The 22,131-nt window shown below is 40.5% G+C and overlaps 2 protein-coding genes across 2 annotated transcripts in view; one reads left to right on the top strand and one right to left on the bottom strand.

Annotated features, from left to right (window-relative positions):
* Window positions 1-5,116, bottom strand: part of ncapd3 (non-SMC condensin II complex, subunit D3) — a 70,199-nt gene extending 65,083 nt beyond the window's left edge. Inside the window, exons 1-2 of the mRNA XM_067971022.1 lie at window positions 5,048-5,116; window positions 3,630-3,796 (exon numbers count right to left, since the gene is read on the bottom strand). Of these exons, the coding sequence (XP_067827123.1) occupies window positions 3,630-3,796; window positions 5,048-5,105 (225 nt within the window). The 5' untranslated portion in view covers window positions 5,106-5,116. The remainder of the gene's footprint in view (window positions 1-3,629; window positions 3,797-5,047) is intronic.
* A 464-nt stretch (window positions 5,117-5,580) lies between these two features.
* LOC137301491 (vacuolar protein sorting-associated protein 26B-like) overlaps window positions 5,581-22,131 on the top strand; it is a 32,709-nt gene continuing 16,158 nt past the window's right edge. Inside the window, exons 1-3 of the mRNA XM_067971007.1 lie at window positions 5,581-6,118; window positions 16,171-16,327; window positions 21,561-21,725. Of these exons, the coding sequence (XP_067827108.1) occupies window positions 5,896-6,118; window positions 16,171-16,327; window positions 21,561-21,725 (545 nt within the window). The 5' untranslated portion in view covers window positions 5,581-5,895. The remainder of the gene's footprint in view (window positions 6,119-16,170; window positions 16,328-21,560; window positions 21,726-22,131) is intronic.

Here is a 22,131-nt window from a genome sequence, read left to right as displayed (position 1 = left end):
ATACTTATGGGAATCAAGCATAACAATTGTAGGTTGGTCGAACAGTCATTTATAAATTCATTGGTAATGTGAAGAGTCATATGTGTCAAAATTTCTTTGTGGATTGTTAAAATACTCTTTTTATAAGCAAATTTGTATTAAAAATTCAATCCACAAGAGTGCTGTCCATGTACATGAATATATTATTACACAAACGCAATCTGAAATTTCTTTAGTAACTTAGTACCACCACTCCCTGTACTTACAGGGCGGGATTAAAATATTTAGGATTATAAAAATGTAGAAAATGAATGGTTCTAGAGGCGACGCTGCAAGATTTTTAAAAAATTACTCCTCCTTTTCCCACTAATTTCCTGCCCTCCTCTCCACAAGGAGTTAGCTCCTTGCTAGCGTACTTCATCCAAGCGAAAAACAGCTGAGTCCAATCCTGTCCTGCCCAACACACACGTACACACTTCCTGCAAAGGATACTTATATTGAGTGAGTGAGAATCCTGGCCAATTTTCCCCTCCCTAATCGAGGAGTACTGATACCAACTGCAGCATCCCTACTGCTACCATGGCTGAAATCAGCTAGTACAATACGTAAGAGGGGTCAAACTTGGCACTTAATATATCTGAATGCCTCAACTACTCACTGTGTAGATATTTCATGTTTAATAGCTTCAGGTGGATGCAAGAGCTGTTCTTTATTCTTGCATCAACTTGTTCATTATGCTACTTGGATTGCAGAAATCTTTTTAGAACACACACTGATCAAGCAGCAGCATGCAAAAGACCCCATTGCAATTTAAAAGGCCCAATGACACTAATTACAAATACCTGGGGACATTGCAAACATCATATAAGGCAGACCAGGCCTGACTTAGTTTCAGGGGCAAGTACATAATCCAGAATTGCAAAAGTAACATTCATGGTGACTTGGGAAGTATCCCTTATTCGTTTTTCATGCATCTTTTACAGTACAAGTATTTTTTTAAATCCACACATGCACAGACTGTAGTGCCTTGTACACTTAAGAAGATTTAAAAACTATTTTGATTCCATTTAGTACTACTGAAACTACTTGCTATGCCAGTAAGGGGAAGTGGAACATTTCAGCCACTTAGGCAGGCAGCAAGTTTTTTTTGCCACCTCTACCTTGGGTATCAGCACCACTTCAGTTTTTAGTACAACAGAGCCTAAAGGCTTGACTCTGGTGTGCCTGTCCAACATCCAGACCTAACCCACAAGCTGGTGTCCAAAAAGTCAGATGCTTATGTTTATAGTACAAATCTGCTATCAGTTAAGCAGTAGAGAGTGGCAGATCCACAATATAAATGGAAGCTGACATTTTCTACAGGACTGCTCTTCTTCTCACTCCCACCTTATGACATCATAAATGTCTCACTTAAATCAATGGGCCGGAAACTGCTTTCAAAATAACAGTGAGCCCAACAGTGCTCACCGTTATTAGTGACGAAATCGAAAAGCAAGTTCCGGCAACCGCACATGCGCAGTCAAACGCAGAAATCGGAACTTGCTCTTCCTGGTTGGCCGGTGATCTGACAGCTTCGTCTTAAAGGGATATCGCCGGCTGCAATCAATACAATCACTGGACCAGCGTCAACTTGCTCTCGTGCCCAGTTAGAATCCAACTAATATCACCACAAAACAGGTATGCTCAGTTCTTTTTTTAAGTCTAAAAAAAGTTTTAACGGCATGGTAAGTCTTAATTACTGCCAAACAACCTCTCTGGCACTAAAAAAACTTTTAAAAATTTGGAGTTTCATTACTCCTGATTTTAATAATTTTTGCACATTTAAAAAAAGTTTAATGTTTTTATTTACTTTTTCCTCCGTCTCTTTTATCTCAGTATTTTAATCTTATCCTCTCTATGTCATTTTATAATAGATTATCAGGCACATCCGGGTTTTTAGTTTGCACTGTTTGTCTATAAATTGCACTTCCTGATTTTCACAGCATGGCTTGCTTCAAACTGATTGGTTGAGGGGCCTTTAGAGATTCTTTCACCACTCTCACAGCCCGGGAAAGAATGCTGATGTGATTCGCTATTCAAGGAAGTTGCCGCCAAAAAGAACGAGGTAACTTAGTGGGTGAAGTTAAATCCAATGAGCAGCGACTACCGCTGGTTCACCACTCAGAGCAATTTCCAGGCCAATATCGTGCTTGGATTTGTGGACAGCAGTCTCCATTTATGTCACAGGAGTTAAACTTCATGACACACAAAACTTGAATAATGGAACACTTGACCAAAGGCTCAGTGATAAAGAAAGTAAGGTCCAGAGGTTGGATTCCTAGTCTTTGTTGAATTAATTGATTTCAGGCAGAGCAGCGATAGAGTTCCCACAATTGGCTTCAGCACCCTGGGTCTGCAGAGTGGGAAAAGCAGCCAGGGTCCCCACTCCTATCACTAGCCAGAGACCCCTGTAGTGCATCTTTGTGGACGTTGGATGCGGACAAGAATGGGTTTGGTTGTGACGTTCCCAGTGATTGAGTAGCCTGCCAACAGACTGAATAATGGTTATATCATTCTTGGAACAATTAACAAAAAGAAAATGTAATCAAGTAGTATGAGTCATAGAATTCAAAAGGATTTTTTTTCCTACAGTGGAAAATCTCTTCATTTTTCTAACTTTTATGCATCTTTTTCAGTTTTTAATCTTTTTATTTTCTTCTCTCTCTCTCTCTCTCTCTCTCCATTCTCTTTTGTACTCTCAATTATCTATTATTTCTCGACTGCTTCAGATCAACAGCTCATGAGTCAGATTGTTCCAACTTAAAAAGACTCTCAAAGTTGGGAGAATGTCTCAAGCCCATTTTCTGTAATCTCCTCCTCCACGCGTGAATCTAATGGTTCAGCCTCTGTAAAATCCAACTCCCATATTGTACAAGATTCATGTACAAGATTCATTTTGTCCAGGCAAGTCAGTAATCCTGTCTGGATAAACCAAGATACACATTACCGAGTTTAGTTTGGGCAGGTGTAGTTTGTTTAGTTTACCCAATTGTCTAGAGAAACCCCATATGCTACAAGTGGAATCCACTGTAAAATAAAACATTCTGCTGTTTACAACCATTGGTCAGTAAAACCAAAGAGCTTCTCACTATTTCTCCCAGCTAAAACATAGCTTGGTCCAGCCCTTGAATTAGTGACATTCAAATCATTGTTTAAGGGGGAACTACATTGGTCTGTATTACCTCATCTCAAACATTAAAAAAAAAATCACAAAATTTGACTCCAGCAGAAACATTGGAATGTTGTCATCAGCCCAATATATTTTTTATGATGAATTGCATTGCCCAGTCATAAGGTTATTGGAGTGGAATTTGATGACATCACAGGGTGGAGGGGAGAATTGTACACAATGTTTCCTGGCTACCACTAACATACAGGAATAAGACAATTGAAAAAAAACACATACACACAACTGCCTTAGAACATGAGCCATGCATATTTGAATGCACTAAAGTGATGACGACCATAATGTTCACTATTTTCTTAACAGCTGCAGTTTGTACATAAAGCAAGGCATAAAAAAAGTGGAGCAACAGTATGTTTATTCATGAATTTGCACTGATGGCAATGATTTGACTTCAGCAAGAATCCAAACCATCCAGAATACTTACACCCACTGCCTCTGCTTCTGCTTCCTGGTGCTGGTCAGTGAACTTAAAAAGACTCTCATAAAGTTGGGAGAATGTCTCAAGCCCATTTTCTGTAATCTCCTCCTCCAGGCGTGAATCTAATGGTTCAGCCTCTGTAAAATCCAACTCCCATACTGTATCCACCCATGCTGGAAAAAAAACACCAAGACTTAATACATCTTTCAATACTTACTATAAGAATGATGTGGAGATGCCAGTGATGGACTGGGGTTGACAATTGTAAACAATTTTACAACACCAAGTTATAGTCCAACAATTTTATTTTTAATCCCACAAGCTTTCGGAGGCTTCCCCCTTCCACACCACCTGAGGAAGGGGGAAGCCTCCGAAAGCTTGTGGAATTAAAAATAAAATTGTTGGACTATAACTTGGTGTTGTAAAATTGTTTACTACTATAAGAATGGGAGAGAAATAACAAAGTACAGTATGACTAAAGCAACAAACAAGTTTGCGATATGTCTGTTATTCATTTTCCAGGCACTTTAACATTTATGCTTGAACTCCAGAAAAGCAGTGCTCAAGTGAAGACCAATGGCGTCCAAGCACCGTTCTCCTTTTAACCTCATTTCAGCCTGCAGCCTGCAAGCTTGGACTGGATGCCGTCTAATGCAGACATTACTATTTACGTTATAGCATACAGGCAGCAGGAGTAGAGCACTCCTGCTGCCTCAGCATCAAGCCATTTTTATATTGGCAAAGTTTTAGTATGGATTCCAGAAGACATTTATCTGTGAACTGGCTCCCAGCATCTAATAAATTCAGCTCCCTTTTACTGGTGGCAGACTAACAGGTCCATGAGAAACAGAGACTAAGGACTTATATCAATTATGTAAATATAAAAAAATAATTAGTTTATCAGCTGCAACAGCATAAGGTGGGAGACAGACATAACATGTTAACATTTAACTCAATTAACTGAAGGCTAGTATGGACTACAAGTATGCAGTGGGACTGTAGGGATACAGGTTTCAAGCTCCTACTACACAAACTTCACAATCGGAGCAGTGCTGCACAGGGAGGGAAATTAGTGTCTTGACTTGGCAGCTCTTAGACACTTGCTGGTGGCCAGTTAAGAGCTGATTTGGAGGTGGCATGGGAGCAGGATGCCCACACTTTGTTTGCTTGCAGACAAGTGCAAAATAGGTCCTGCTGCTGAATTTGAGATAAAGTATTACTAAGCAACATTCTGAGTGCTCTGCGGACACTTGCACCCAGTTCTGCCTCTGCCGCAGAGGACCCCCGCGACCACACACAGTCTCACTACACTGGAACCATTTATTTACTTATTAATTTACTAACTAACTATGTCCCCCCCGCCGGCGTTCATATTGTAATCGAGGCGGGGGGAATACTTCAATCTCCCTGATCCCCTCAGTTACCTGTACTAATGTGTCGCAGTTTGAAGGGTTCCAGTCGCCGCAATAGAAGCGCAGCCATTTCAAATCGAACTCACCCGCCAAAACACCGCTCCGACCCGCGCCTGCGCAGCAAATCTAACCTCTGCCGGCAACATCAAAAACGGAATATTATAACTTTTTGCACAGTGTTTACATTTCTCGTTCACATTAAGGTTTTAAGTTGTTATTTTATCCTAATTAAGATTTTTATATCTTCTCTCCCTCACGGTGTGACCGTTTTTGCGCGTGCGCATTGGATTCTTTGAAGGCATGTCTCGCTTGGCTTGTGTCAGTTGGCGTTAGAAATATTCAATACTACATTATTATCCATTTTCTTTGAAGCGATTTGTTGGCTTTGGGTTTCGTTTAGACTACGATAAGTAAAGCAGAATATTTTAATTAGTAATCCTGACGCCATGTTAAGTTTGGGCAAAATATACTTCGGTCCAAGATGGGGGGGGGAGGGGAGGGGAAAGGGTCAAATTTAATAACTGGATTCACACTTTCCCATCAGGGTAACACTCTGAATTCAAATCTAGGCTTAAAAAAATGTTAAGTACAAATCGTTTTTGTAAAAATGATGCGAGTTTTACAAGTGCCACAAGACGTCCACGCTGGCGCTTGCGCATTACGCAAGGAGGGCAAAGGTGCGCATGTGCGGTGAAGGCGAAGTTGCTGCAGAAACAGGAAAAGGATCGGACTCCAAGCGAACAGCCAACCAGCCTGCATCGACCCGGCCGGGATTTGTACAGGGCCAATCCGTGTGTTGTAACTGGGAGGAAAAGGGGCTTCAGACCCACCGTGTATTTCTAATTTAAAGAAAAATAAAAATGAGCTTCTTCAGCTTTGGGCAAAGTGCAGAAATTGACGTTTTGTTGAATGACGCTGAGACTCGCAAGAAAGTCGAGCATAAGACAGAAGATGGGAAGAAGGATAAATACTATCTGTTTTACGATGGAGAGACTGTCTCTGGGAAAGTGAATGTCACCCTGAAAAATCCTGGAAAAAGGCTAGAACATCAAGGGATTAAAGTCGAGTTCATAGGACAGATTGGTAGGTAGTCACTAGGCCTTCTGCCCTAAATACACATAACGCGGGATGCAATGGAATTTGAGCTGCTGCATTTGAAAATGTTCAACTATTTTTGAATTATTGAAGATTGTATCCCGGGTGGTAGTGCAATCGTGGTGTTTCATTTGCAGAGCGCATTGAACTGTTGGGAGGCGCGACTTCCTAACCGGGCCCCTCATTGTATACTGTCGGTCTTTTGATACGTCACATGTATCAAAGAAAGGCATTCTGTCCCTTTTTTTCATAGCTGTAAACTGTGGAATTAGGTACCTACTTGCAGGTTCAGATACATCGTCTGAATTCATTCCTTTGAGTTGTGATCAAACACTTATATAATACCTTTAACACAGCAAAATGTCCCAAGACATTTCAATTTCGGACCTAAGAAATAGTTGGGAAATTAAGGGAGCTAGCCAAAACTTACGTTTTAAGGAGGCTTTTGAAGGTAGGGCAGCATGTAGCAAGGGAGAGAGATTTAGGGAAGAGTTTCAGAGAGTCAGGCTTAGGTGACTAAAGGTTCTGCCACCAATGGTAGGAGCAGGGAACACTCAGCAGATCAGAGTTGGAGGAATGGAGGCTGCCAGAAGGGTTGTAGGGCCAGGGCAACTTGGAGAGGTGGATGGAGTGAGACAGGAGGTGTTTGAAGATGAGGATTTTAAAGTTGATGTGCGGAGGAACCTTTATAAATCACTGATTAGGCCTCAGCTGGATTATTGTATCTAGTTCTGAGCGCCACACTGAAGGAAGGATGTGGAAGTCTTGGAAAAAGTGCAGAGGAGATTTACTAGAATGGTATCAGGGATGAGGGACTTCGGTTATGCGGAGAGACTGGGAGAAGCTGTGATTGTTCTCTTTAGAATGTAGAAAATTACGTGGAGATTTAACAGAGGTTTTCAAAATTCTGCAGGGTTTTGATAGAGTACATAAGGAGAAACTGGCAGGAGGGTAATAACCAGAGGATACGGATTTAGGATAATTGGCAAAAGAACCAAGGGGGAGATGAGAATTTTTTTTATGCAGTGATTGTTATGATCTGGAATGCACAGCCTGAAAGGCTGTGGAAGCAGATTGAATAGTAATTTTCAAAAAGGAATTTGATATATACTTGAAAAGGAAAAATTTGCAGATCTATGGGGAAAGAGTAGGGGAGTGGGACTAATTGGATAGTTCTTTCAAAGAGCCGGCACAGGCACGATGGGCAGACTGGCTTTCTGTGCTGTAAGATCCTATGAGGAAAGGGGGAGCCATTGGAGATCGGTAAGGGCAGAATGATGAGTGGGAATTTGTGTGAGATAGGATACGAGCAGCAGAGTTGTGGATCAGTTGGAGCTTGTGGGGGGTGGACTCTAGGTTGGAGAGTAAGATTTAGGAAAAGTCAAGAATAGATATACAAAGGCAATGAGGTGAGGAAGGAATGAAGATGGGTGATGTTATGGGTGTGGTATTTGTGATAACATGGAAGTGGAGTTTGTGGCTTGGCTCAGGGTCAAGTGGAACCCTGAGAATATACACCATCAAGTCAAGCTTGACCAAGATATAGGATTAGGGGCTATGTTGCAGAGTTTCTGGTGGGGGACAAAAACAGGGTGGCTTTGATTTTGCCAAGGATGCGTTACAGAAATTTCCGGCAGGCAGTTTTACAACAGCAACAGTCGTGGAATCAAGCACAGTGGTGAAGACATAAAGCTGGGTATTGTCGGCACACACCTGAAGGCCGACCCACACTTACGGTTGATGTCACTGAGGGGCAACACATAGCTGAGGAGTAGGAGTGGGTCAAGAATGGGTATGTCCCAGGATTCCTAAGGTGAATGTCCTCAAGTTATCTATTTGTCGATGTGCCTGTAACTCTTGCAGAGTGGCGAACTCTGTGTCTGTTTCACTCAGGAAGATATAGATAGATTTAGACACTGGGATGATAAATGGCCTCTGCGCTGAAGATAAAATGCTAAATGCCTTAAAAAGCTGGTAGAACAAGAGCTTTTTCCGGAAAACTTACTTTACTTTTAATTAGTAACAGCAGATTCAAAGAAAAACTTCATCTGCCCAATGATGGACTATTGGGACCCTGAGAAAACCCATTTCTTGTTCCTGGACTCAGTGTAGGCCAACACGATTAAGACTATTGAATTGGATGAGGTTGGTTTGCTCATGTACAGAGAGATTTTGCTGGACTCTCAGCCTTGTATAAGATCATGATAGAATCAGTGCTGTGAGAGCTGTTAGCAGCTAAACCAAACTTTATACATTTGACAGAAACAGAAAAGCTGAATTTCCTCAACATGCTGTATCAATCGAAAAAGTCTGCATAAAATACCTGCGGCATTCTACATATTCCCTCCTTCTATGGAATTCTCTCCCTGACTGTTATGTACAGAAGTTCAGGTTACCGATCGTTGACAGTGGCAGAGTTATTGATGAATATTTTCAACTACATAAGGACTAGGTTTGGCCTTTGGCACCACGGTTGCAAATTTTCCTGTCATGGTTGGGCTCTTGGCAACAAACAGGGTCTACTGTCACAAAATGCCTGTCCTTTTTATTGTTGCCTTCAGTTGGTCCTTGTTATCCCACCAGTGTACAAATCCAAAAATAACAGCTCTGTATTGATATAATGTCAGTAATATAAATTAGGCTCTAGTTCAGTTGTAAACGTTTTTAGGCACCAAAAGTGTAACCAATGGCGCATGTGCCAATTTTTCCACCACTGGCTTTATTAGGATATATAAAAGCACCAACATCTTGTTTAAGCTGCATCAGAGACCTATTTTTTATGGGTCTTGTGAACTGTCGCTGGATTTACTGGCTCCACTTCTGCCTGCATTTGATGGAGGATGCTGCCAAGTGGAAATGTAGATGGGAGAGTGGTATCGGAGGATGGCACAGTGGTGATTTCCCAAAATCAGAACGGCAAAGTACAAGCACCCGCGCCCTGCGATTTGACCTGAAATATTCTTGATGTATTTGCTTTATTGGAATGCTGCCAACTGCAGCCCTGGTGTTGGCTATGGTATAATAAACTTGGCAGTGCTGTTTTTGGAGGCAGTGTGCTCCACCAATAGAGATGGTTTGCACAGTCATCTTCCAGCAGTTTGGTGCACAATAGCCTAGTAAGACAAGCACCTGCCCTGTGACTGGTGAAGGAAGGACAGCAAGGTATATAGTCATGGACATTTAAAGCAGCTGCACTTGCACAGTTTTTCTGTTCCTCAGTTGCCGTGGAACTCACCCCACAATGTAAACAAGGTAGATTCTACACCCGAGACCTGACCACAGAAGCACTTCACAAAATAGTTTTGCAACTTTCTAAATACTGAATTAATTGCAAACTTTGAAATGTTTTCAGCTGATTCCAGTTTGCTACTATTAGATAGAATTTCATGACAGCTCGGGCTACAGTGTAGTACTCTATTAAAACAAAAATGTACTTTTTTTAAACTTGCCATTTTTAGGCTGCTTTGAAAGCACATGACTTGTTGCACATTAGTTAAGTCATACAATTCCTTTCTTCATAATGGACTTTATGAAACATTAAAAGCAAATGGAGCTGAATAAGCACTGAGACAATTTACAAAGCAGATTGGTGGACTTTTATGCCAAGACCACAATAATGTCATTAATGGACATTATTGCTATTAACTCGTATCCATCTTTCTAAACAGAGAAATAAAAGTTGTTACGATTATGTCTGTATGTAATCATGTGATGGATTCCTGGACCAATGGTTAGATTTTCATTCAATCCCGAGGGAACATTTATCTCACACAATCCATTTAACCAATCTTTTGGCATCAGTTATTTGAAAGTTCTTGTGAGTTAATATATTGCTCAGTGTGTCATGTATACTTTGCACTATATTTGTGGTGTTCAATAACACCATGGTGGACAAAGCCCAGTTATAGTTAATTATAATCTTTATTGAAGTCAAGTGTCCCACAATTGTTTATGGTATTAAAGGCTTGAATGATTGACGAAACTTCATGCTTTACTCAGAAACAAACTGTTGGTTATTTTCATTTAAGTACTAAAGAAGCCTGATCATATGACATTTTGATGTGCTTCTGTGATTTAGTGCTCAGTTTCTAAACTCAGTTGAGTAGAAACAAGCAGAAATTAGAACATAAAATAGCCCACATCCCATTCACATACCTCCTGGTAGCTGGTGCAAAAGTAGCATTGACAGATGCCTGGGAAGATGGTTACTGTTCTGCAGCTTGTTCTGATATCTTGGGACAATTGCACTGGGGTAGAAACTAACTTGCAATCCATATGCAGAGGGGGGATCGGGGTGGAGGGAGAAAAAAGCTGATGCTGGTTCTTCAGTGTTGGTTAAACTGCATTTGTGGCAGGATGGTTTTTGGTCATTTTAGACATGGTTTAATTGTTTATCATATCATTCAGCGTCTGATCCGTAGAAGCCAAAATTGCAACAACAAAACATTAGATTATTGCCTAGTGATTGGTTTATGTATTAGCCGAAAGTTTAAATCCATTTGGCTACAAGTAACCTGTATATTTTCCTGATTAATGGTATTTGTAGATTCATGCACAGTGCTGAGTTGGTATATGTTGAGCGAGCCACCATCTTTTAAAGGACTATTAAGAATTTCAGTAATCCAAAAGAATATTGCATTGATAACATAAACATAGAAACACAGAAAATTTACGGCACAGAAGGAGACCTTGTAGGTTATGGAACTTCAAGTGCATATCCAAGTACCTTTTAAATGCAATGAGGGTTTCTTCCTCTACCACCCTTTCAGGTAGTGAGTTCCAGATTCCGACCACCCTCTGGGTGAAAACATTTTTCCTCAGCTCCCCTCTAATCCTTCTACCAATTACTTTAAATCTATGCCCCCTGGTTATTGACCTCTCTGCTAAGAGAAATAGGTCCTTCCTGTCCACTCTAGTTAGGCCCCTCATAATTTTGTACACCTCAATTAAATCACCCCTCAGCCCTCCTCCGTTCCAAAGAAAACAACCCCAGCCTATCCAATCTTTCCTCATAGCTAAAATTCTCTAGTCCTGGCAACATCCTTGTAAATCTCCTCTGTACCCTCTCTAGTGTAATCACATCTTTCCTTTAATGTGGTGACCAGAACTGTGTACACAGTACTCAAGCTGTGTCCTAATTAGTGTTTTATACAGTTCTAGCTTAACCTCCCTGCTCTTATATTCTATGCCTCAGCTAATAAAGGAAAGTATCCCGTATGCCACCTTAACCACCTTGACTCCCTGTCCTGCTACCTTCAGAGATCTGTGGACATGCACTCCAAGGTCCCTCTCTTCATCTACACCTCCCAGTATCCTCCCATTTATTGTGTATTCCCTTGCCTTGTTTGCCATCCCCAAATGTATTACCTCATACTTCTCCGGATTGGGAATTCCATTTGCCACTTTTCTGCCTACTTGACCAGTCAATTAATATCTTCCTGCAGTCTACAGTTTTCCTTCTCACTATCAAACACACGGCCAATTTTTGTATCATCTGCAAACTTCTCAATCATGCCCTCTATTTAAGTCTAAGTCATTGATATATACCTCAAAAAACATGGGACCTAGTACTGAGCCCTGCAAAACCCCACTGGAAACAGCCTTCAAATCACAAAAACACCCGTCGACCATTATCCTTTGTCTCCTGTCACTGAGCCAATTTTGGATCCAATTTGCCACTTTCCCTTTGATCCCATGGGCTTGTACTTTTTTGACCAGTCTGCCATGTGGGACTTTGTCAAAAGCCTTGCTAAAATCCATGTGGACTACATCAAACACACTAGCCTCATCGTCCCTCCTTGTTACCTCCTCAAAAAATTCAATCCAGTTAGTCAGATACGACCTTCCCTTAGCAAATCCATATAACCTTGGTACTGTCCAAGTTATTGCAATGACTTGTTTAGAAATTATGGAGATGTGTATATTTAAAATTATAATGTCATGTTTCATTTTAAACTCTGCAAATAAACTTGAGGCTCAAACATATTGATTTTGGGAAGAAAATCTTTGTTGTGACTGGAGTGATAACCCACCGCCAATAAGATACTATTACCTGAGAAGTAATTTAGGGATGTGTAGAATTTGAGGACCTGACACAACCATATTTTTCAAATCTGTTGTTGAATGAATACTGATAAGGAAATTGTGTATTCAGTATATCTTTTTATTTGGTGGGGGCAGGTTTTTTATTAGATTTTGGTTGCCACAGTGTCTTGTATTGAGTACTTCACTCTGTGTACACATGTTCTCACTGCTTTCATGTGAAAGTTATTCTGCCTAAAGCAAGATGTACTTTCCTTAACTGCTCCTGTTCCTAACTAGTGGAGTCCTGTGTGCTGATATTACAAATGTTCTTCAGTACCAGTATTACTGTTAAATGCCATGTTTCTACTGTCATAAGTTTACTCATGAACAATAACTTAATCATAATAGCAAAGTTGTTGATGACGTAATGACAGCTGAGCTTCTGCTAACTCACGACTTCCGACTTGATGCTCAAACTTTAGAACTCAATATGTAGGAGATGCTAAATCAAAAGCAAAATACTGCCAATGCTGGAAATCTGAAATAAAAAAAAAAGAAAATGCTGGATAAGCTCAGCAAGTCAGACAGCATCTGTAGAGAAATAAACAGTGTTAACGTTTCAGGTCGAAGACCTTTCGACAGAGCTGGAAGATTTTAAAGAGTTAACAGTTTTTAAGCAAGTACAGAGCCAGGGAAAGGGGGAAGGGAAGGAAAGAACAAAAGGGAAGGCCCATGATAGGGTAGAGGTAAAGAGTGATTAAATGACTTCCTTAAACGGAGGCCCAACCAGTCCCTATCTACCACCACCTTCCTCCGCCTGGCTGAACTTGGTCTTACACTGAACAACTTCTCTTTTGACTCCACTCACTTCCTCCAGAAAAAAGGTGTCGTTATGGGAACTGGTATGGGTCCCAGCAATGCCTTCCTTTTTGTGGTATACGTGGAACATTCTTTGTTCCAGTCCTACTCGAGTCCTCTCCCTCACCTCTTTTTCCGGTACATTGATGGCTGTGTCGGTGCCATTTCCTGCTCTCATCCCGAACTGGAAAATTTAATCAACTTTGCTTCCAATTTCCACCCTTCCCTTGCCTTCACATGGTCAATCTCTGACTCTTCCCTTCCCTTCCTCGACTTCTCTATCTCCATTTCTGGGGATACACTGTCAACCAATATCATAAGCCCACTGACTCCCACAGCTACCTTGATTACCCTTCTTCCCACCCCGCTTTCTCTAAGGACTCTATTCCCTCCTCCCAGTTTCTCCATCTCCATCACATCTGTCCACACATGTCTTCCCTTTTCCTCAACCGAGGATTCCCCTCCACTGTAGTTGACAGGACGGTCACGGTCGAGGGCCCTATTTCCCGCACTTCTACCCTCACCCCTTCCCCTCCCTCCCAGAACCATGATAGGGTCGCCCTTGTCCTTACCTTCCACCTCACCAGCCTCCACATTCAACGTATCATTCTCTGCCATTTCCGCCACCTCCAGCGCGATCCCACCACAAAACACATCTTCCCCTCACCTCCCCTTTCAGCATTCCGAAGGGACCGCTCCCTCCACGACACCCTGGTCCACTCTTCCATCACCCCCAACACCCGCTCTCCTCCCCACGGCACTTCCCGTGCAAACGCAGGAGGTGCAACACCTGACCTTTCACCTCCTCCCGTTCCACCATCCAGGGCCCCAAACACTCCTTCCAGGTGAAACAGCGGTTTACTCGTACTTCTTTCAATTTAATATACTGTATTCGCTGCTCACAATGTGATCTCCCTTACATTGGGGAGACCAAACGCAGATTGGGTGGTCGCTTTACTGAGCATCTCCGCACTGTCTGCAAGCGTGACCCTGACCTTCGAATCACTTGCCGTTTTAATTCCCCATCCCTCTCCCACTCTGACCTCTCTGTCCTCTGCCTCTTACACTGTTCCAATGAAGCTCCAGGAACAGCACCTCGTCTTTCGTTTAGGCACTTTTAAACCTTCTGGACTCAACATTGATTTCCATAACTTCGGACCATAACCACTGCTCCCATTTTCCAATTTTTTTTTTGTGTGGGACTGCAGCTGCTGGTTAGGGTTCTGCTGTTGCCATTTACAGCTCCTCTAGACCCATCTTTTGTTTCTTAACTTGTCCCATTACCACCCTCCTTGCCTTGCACCATCATCCCTTTTGTCATTTAATAACTCTTGCCTTCTACCCTCTCACAGGCTTTTGTTCTTTCCTTCCCCTGGATCTGTACTTGCTTAAAAACTGTTAACTCTTTATCATCTTCCAGTTCTGACGAATGGTCTTCGACCTAAAACGTTAACTCTGTTTCTTTCTCCATAGATGCTGCCTAACTTGCTGAGCTTTTCCAGCATTTTCTGTTTTTATAACTAGGAGATACTATTGGACACTATCCCATAATTGTTCCTGTGATGCAGTCTTTCCTAAACTCTCATCATAAAAATCTGTAAACCATCTGCTTCAATGTAAACTCCTTCGAACTTTCAGTGAAGAGTTCCAAATCCATGTTTTTGGCTATCATTAGCTCTGCTTAATTTGGATGAGGAAGAAAAGAGGACCAATTTTTTAAAATCAAATTGCATTAGTATCCACCCACAAGTTTTTGAAATTGCGGACTTTTTTCCCTCACATTTATTTGCAGAGTCTAAAATGATTGTTTTAAAAATAACGCCCCTCTCCACACTTGCTGCACAAATTTTGCGATATTAACATGAATGCATAAACAGATTCATATGAAATTCCTTTTGTATATTTAACAAAAGTGTGAACTGTTTAACAATTGCAGAATTTCATATAATTTGTGTGGTAAGTGATGACTGGGGAGGGGTGCTGGGGGGGGAATCAGTAATGTAAACATGTATTGTTTAATACTTGGTACCAAATATCATTAAAGAGAATTGGATGAAAATATTGCCTCATTGATAAATTGATTCAAGTTGGTGGAAGGCTAACAAAGGAATAGCAGTGTAGTGAAACCTATTGCATGACCCTTCACCATATTGGAATTTTTACTCTTGAATATCAGGACTGGACTCTTTTGATGGCACAGGGAGCTGTGAATTTTATTTTAATTGCAGTAAGTGGGTTAGTTGTAGGATTGTGACCATCTTGGATGCATCTGGTCAGTTTCAGGTGAGTACTTTGACTTTTGAGAATGAATGATTCTGTAACTCTTCTGTAGCTGAAGAAGAACAAATGCTTTTAAGAAATATGAAAGTACAAATTTAGCACAGTGATTAAGGTTCTGAGACTCAAATCAATATGAAGTGCTTGCACAACTTAAGCTTATGTTCTGCGTTTTTGTGCAATTCAGTGCAGTATTCAGAACATTTGTGGGCTCTTTGTTCTTCTGCATCATCGTGGAATGGATGCAAGTAAGTGGCAATTGTGTGCATTGCCTAAGTGGAAAATCAAATTGTTGTCAAATGATAGAATCACTGGAGGGAGGGAGGATTTAAAATAAAATTGAACTTGAGAAAAATAGATTTATTACATCAACCATAGGAAATATTGCATAAGGTTAAAATATAATTTTTAAGCAGTTTTGTTTTTCCTGCACTGAACTTCTGCTTTGAAGGAACTTGGGATTCCCCACGCTAACATTTTGAAAATACCAACATTTTTCACAATTAACCTGTTTAATCTAAAGTAGGCAGCAAATTGTGGAGAGGAAAAAAAATCAGGATTTTGTTTTAATACTGTGTACAAATATGAAACCCCAAAAGCCTGCCAATACTCATTATCTCGGTGTGCTGTGAAGAATGTCTCCTTGGGTGAAATATAAGAGGATTGCTACTACATTGCTGAATTGTATCTCAGCAAAAGTTACCCTGGAGAATGGGTAATGTAAAAGAAGGAAATTGGAAAATCTCAGACTCTTGCCCTCTCAGATTTTCATGACATAACATTGGTGCCTATAGGAGGCAAGCACAACATTTGGGGAGAGAATAGATTGTACTTGAACACTTCCTAAGATATAAAAATGAAATTGTGCATTCTATTAACAGAGCTGTACTACGACCGAGGGAATCACCATGAGTTTGTATCTCTGGTAAAAGACCTGGCCCGGCCTGGTGAGATGACACAGTCCCAGACATTTGACTTTGAGTTTACGCATGTAGAAAAGCCATACGAGTCATACACTGGCCAGAATGTGAAGTTACGGTGAGTCCTGTTTGTCTGAATCTTTTGATGGATCTAAAGAATGCAAATTGGAACTGAGAAACGTCGTGTATACAAGATCACGATAGATATGGATGATAAAGACCATTTGGCCCATCCCAATTCACCGACCTTAACTCATCCATCCAGAAAAAAAAAGTTCCATCACAGCATCAGTTAGTTTAAATGAGTTGAATATTTTTGTCTCCACTACATTACAGAATTCCATTCCATGTGTTAATCACTGTTTGTGTGAAGAAAAAATGTAGCTGACATCCTTAACTTTTTGTCAATTTAGTCCTGTGTCCTTCATTCTACTTTCTTGGTTTAACTTGAAATTATGCTCCCAGTTTATATTTACAATACTGTTTATTAGCAAATGCACTGTATTTCTCTTTGAGATCAGCTGTTCGTCAAGTTGTTTGTCAACTGAAGCATGCATGTTTCTCAGTCTTTCTTCATAAGCCAGACTTCTATCACTCTTGTAATTGTTCTCTGCATTTGCTCCAGGGCTTGAATGGCTCCCTGTGTCTGTGGCCAAAACTGGACCCAATACTCAAGCTTTGATCTGACTTAAGTACTGCACAGTTTTAGCATGGCACCCTTAGACTTGTACTCTGGATTTGAGTACAATTACCATTCTGTTTACATTCTTAATTGCTGCTCCGCAGTTACTGGATTTGTTAAGCATCAGATGTATACCCGTGGATCTCTTTAGCTTCATCTTCAGTTACTTTGACAATATTCGTGCAGTATATGTGTTCCCTAGTAACAGTAATGCTTGCTATTCTTATTTCTTCTAAAAACAATATTGCAAGAATTCCTGTTGTTCATGCTTGCTCCAGAGGTGGCACTATAATCTCTCTTAGCCAGTCACAACAAACACAACTACCATTTCCTCCAACTAGATCATGGGAGATTCACTAGTAATATTTTAAAAGTCTCACATGAATGTAACAACTTGTTTCTGTCACCCTTTGGTTTTCGTATTTAATGGTGCAGATTCACTCCTCCTAGCTGAACTGATTGGCTAGAGGGAATCATATGGTCTTCCAAGCCACATCTCCCCAGCTGTGTCACAGTTCAGAAGGCCTACCTCCACTAGCAGCTCTCCTGCTTGTTTTTTTTTCTTATTTTTCCCCTCCTGTTATCTTTGTTGAAGGCCTTTCCCTTCCTCAAGGCTTGTTGCCTGCTGTATTTTCGAGGACTTACCTCTTTTTGCCTGAAAGGCCCTGAAACATGCTCTTCTGTTCTTGCCCCCAGGCCTCCTCCACTGACTGTTCTCGCCCCGCCCCACCTGTTCTCTCCATTGCCTCGGTTTCAAGTTTGTACGTCCTTCCTTCCTTCCTTTCTGTCTGTCGGTCTGTCTTGGCACCCTCTCCTGCTCCCTCTTAGTCCCACCCTGCCTGCTATATTGCAACTCATTTGCTGCGTCCCGGCTTTCTTCCACAGGAGATCCACTAGTAGATTTATCAAATTCTGTGTTTGGAGCACGCTTTGTTACAGATTCAAAAGGGTCTTTGTTTTTTAAAAAAAGGGAAAGACAGCCATTAACCTGAGCCTAAAATTTACAAGCAATTCACTGAATCTTGATAGACCATGTACAGTTCCGAGCAGCTGTAACTATCTCAATTGCCACAGGGCATACTTGAGTACTGGCCTTAGAGAGACAGTCAGGTTAGTAGTTAAATATCACAATCATACCTCAGACTATGTGAGCAATGTCAGGAGAGAGCCATTTGTAGTAATAAAGAAGCTGTTGAGACCGGAATTGTATTCAGGGAAGCAAATGCAAGTAAATAGTTTAAAGTAGCAGTTCACTACAAAACTCGGGGTCCTGGTTCAAAAGATCTAAATGTTGTGTAGTTGTCCAGTTCAGTGTCTGACATACTTTGTATAGATATACAAGATGAATTGCTCCAATGTTATCAAGAAATTTCATATTAAAGTAGATGCCTTTTGATGGGGAACACTGCAATGGCAAATGTTCTCTTCATCCAATTCCTGTTATCTCCACAAACCAGATAAGTGTGTGGCATTCTTTTCTTTGCATCAACATGAGATACAAATTTCTGTGCAGGCGTTTTTTTGCCCAGATAAAACATTTCCTTTTCCAAATTAATTGTGTATTTTGTATCTTATTAAACTTTCCAGGAAATGCTCTTGAACATTTTAAAATATCATTCACAGTTTTCTAGGGTTGTACAAGCAGTTGTATTTGGAAAAATATTAAATTGGGTTATACTGTATTTGATGTAATTACTATCTTCACGTTAGTGCTGTGATGAAACATGATGTGGTTGTTTAAGAGAAAACAGACTGAAAATAAGTACTGAAATTTACAGTACTGAAGTTGCTGAATTGAAATCTTGCAAAAAAAAATCCTGTGCTGTTTATTGTATTAAAACTTCTTAATTTGAACTCGAGGATAATTTTGAAGCAAAAACAACTTTGAAGTAAATGGAGTAGACTGTGGTGGTAGATTCCTCTTTATTAGTTGGACAATGTTTAAGGATCAGTAAAACTAGTTTTTGTTTTTTTCCAGATGTTTTTCAGCTTTTATTTTAGTGGCGAAAACAGAGAGATAATCAGGGACAAAAATTGGAGCCCAGAAAAAAAGTAAATTCAGGGAAAGTCAGTAAAAAGTTAATCTAACCGATGACCCAGAATTCTTTACACAATTATTTGTAGCGGCTGCCTGAAAGGTGATCTTACATTTATATCCACTAGTTACCGATTCACCAACTAGTGGAAATAGGTTGATTGTTGGACTGTGAATGAATAATAAGTAACATAACCAAATTTATACTGAGATTCCACAGGAGTGGAAAAGCCCAGCTAATCTTTCACTGTTTACTTTTTTTAAAAAAAGTTAAAAACTTCATAATTTGTTAAACCACTTCGATCCCCTTAGCCTTCTCCGTTTCACTGACAAAGTCCCATTTTTTTGACTACTTCTTAACACCTAGAACCTTTCATTTTTGGTATCAATGCTAGTGAAACTTCACCGTACTCTTTGAATGGCTTTAATATCTTTTCTATTGTTGAGTGCCCAGAGATTCATGCAATACTTCAAGTGTGGCCTAATTACTGTCTTGTGCAAATTCAACATAATTTCCTCGTTTTTTATTCAATGCCCTCAGGTATATGCATGCACATAGCCTTTTTTTTTTAAAAGAAAAGTGTTCTGCAGGTCTGCCTTCAAGATTGGAACCAAAACTTTAAACTCCTTGAATGAGCATAATGAACAGACACAGGAATGTAAGATGATCGGAACAGGAGTAGGTCATTCAGCCCCTCGAGCCTGTTCCACCATTCAATTAGATCAAGGCTGATTGGTGCCTCAGCTCCGTTTACTCGCCTTTCTCCACGAAAAGTATTGACAGGAGGCTTTTCACCCTTTGTAATTTTTTTCCAGCTAAATTAAAACTAAAGTATTGTTATTACTAGACTTGTCAAATGTATTGGCTCCAGAGCATTATATGATCAATCACAATGAAGCCAACACACTTATTTGTGTGATACTCTTAATCATTATCGCAAATTGCTCCCACCCCCAGTGACAGGCCAATAACCACGTACTTCACCTTGGTGTTATGCAGCTTAAAATGCTCTCTACAGATTCAGCCAAAGGTTTGAAAGGGAAAATTTGTAACCATGCTGTTTTTATAGTTTGGCATACAAATTTCACATGCCTATCATAATGCTTTACGGAAATCTAAGAACACTGAGAGGGAGTAGGAAAAATATTTTAAACACAGCTTTAACAAGTGAATGTGATGGTGCTTATTTTAATATAATTAGTATCCACGTAAATTGTAGTTCTCTGTCCAAAAAGCTGCTTAGATAAATGGTTTCATTTCTTAGATGTTTTTATTCCTGGTTTGCAGTAATGACATTAGAACAGTTAAAGCGTCCTTGTAGATGGGTTTTACCAATTGACAGTAATGTAGTGGTTATGGTACGGGATTACCAACCCAGAGGTTGTGAGTTCACTTCAATAAATCTGCTCATTTGTAAGCTAGCAACCCTACCTGGTCTAGCCTGCACATAGAATTACATAGAGTCTGCAGCACAGAAACAGGCCATTCGGCCCAACTGGTCTGTGCCAGCATTTATACTCCATTTGAGCCTCCTCCTACCCTTTTCAACTAAACCTATCAGCATAATCCTTCTATTCCTTTCTCCCTCGTGCTTATCTAGCTTCCCCTTGAATGCATCTATGCTATTCACCATAACTACTCCTTGCATAGCGAATTCCACATTTTTATACTCTTTGGGTAAAGAAGTTTCTCCTGAATTCTCTATTGGATTTATTGGTGACTATCTTATATTTATCGCCCCTAGTTTTGGTCTCCCCCACAAGAAGAAACATTTTCCCTACGTCTACCTTTTCAAACCCCTTCATAATTTTAAAGACCTCTATTAGGTCACCCCCTTCTCTTTTCTAGAGAAAAGAGTCCCAGCCTGTTCAGCCTTTCCTAGTAAGTATATCCCCTCAGTTCTGGTATCACCCTTGTGAATCTTTTTTGTACCTTCCCAGTGTCTCCATATCCTTTTTATAATGTGGAGACCAGAACTGTGCACAGTACTCTAATGTGGTCTAACAAGGTTCGATACAAGTTTGACATAACTTCTCTGCTTTTCAATTCTATCTCACTAGAAATGAACCCCACTGCTAGGTTTGCCTTTTTATGGCCTTATTAACCTGCATCGCTACTTTGTGATTTGTGTATCTGTACCCCTAGATCCCTTTGCTCCTCTACCTCATTTAGATTCTTATTTATCCAAGCAGAACGTGGCCTCCTTATTCTCCCGACCAAAATGTAACACCTCACACTTGTCTATATTGAAATTCATTTACCAATTACATGTCCATTCTGCAAGTTTATTAATGTCTTCTTGTACTTTGTCGCAGTCTTCCTCCGTATTAACTATAACCCCCCTCAATTTGGTGTCGTAACTCTTAATGCCCCCTGAAGCACCACTAGGACTGTAGTGGTTTTGATATAGTGACCCATCATCAACTTCTTAGGGCAACTACGATTGGGCAATAAATGTGGCCTTGCCTGTGTCTGTCACATCATGTGAACAAAAAATAATGATTTAGAAAGGGCAGTGAATGTTGGCAGATATTGAAATAGAGGTGTGGTAATAAATTGGGGAAAGATTTCAAGTCAACTTAACTTTTTTAAAGAAAAGCTCACATAATGTTTCTTTTTTTTCCCAAATCCAGGTACTTTCTAAGAGCAACCATCAGCCGTAGGTTAAATGACATTACAAAGGAGATGGACATTGTTGTTCACACCCTCAGTACCTACCCCGAGATGAATTCATCCATCAAAATGGAAGTTGGGATTGAAGACTGCCTACACATTGAATTTGAATACAACAAGTCAAAGTATGTACAGTGAAATCCTGTTGTAGGCAATAGGTTGGGACAGATGGAAAAAAGTTGCATATAACCAGATCTGCACATAAGAGGAGAGCTATGTTATTACTGACTGGGTCCGGAACAAGACTGGAACTTGTCTAACCGACATTGCTAGTATCTGGTTATATCTAAGTTGCATACATGTAAAATCTACTTCAGTCTCCTCGTCATTTTAATGCATGGCTGTAAATACGGGTTCAAAATATACACGTGACAAATGCAGAACGATGCGAGAATTGGCATCACGACCCAGGGCAATTAGAAAGAAAGTAACCAAGGTTCTTCCTACTGATTGCCGTGTGGATATTGAATGAGGAGAAGATCGGGCTCAGTTATGATTCTTCTCTTTTCCCCCCCCCCCCCCACCCAGATA

This window comes from Heptranchias perlo, chromosome 33 (assembly GCF_035084215.1).
Source record: "Heptranchias perlo isolate sHepPer1 chromosome 33, sHepPer1.hap1, whole genome shotgun sequence".
Classification (NCBI taxonomy): domain Eukaryota; kingdom Metazoa; phylum Chordata; class Chondrichthyes; order Hexanchiformes; family Hexanchidae; genus Heptranchias; species Heptranchias perlo.
The sequence above is the reverse complement of the archived record's forward strand: the minus strand, read 5'-3'. Positions and strand labels throughout refer to the sequence as shown.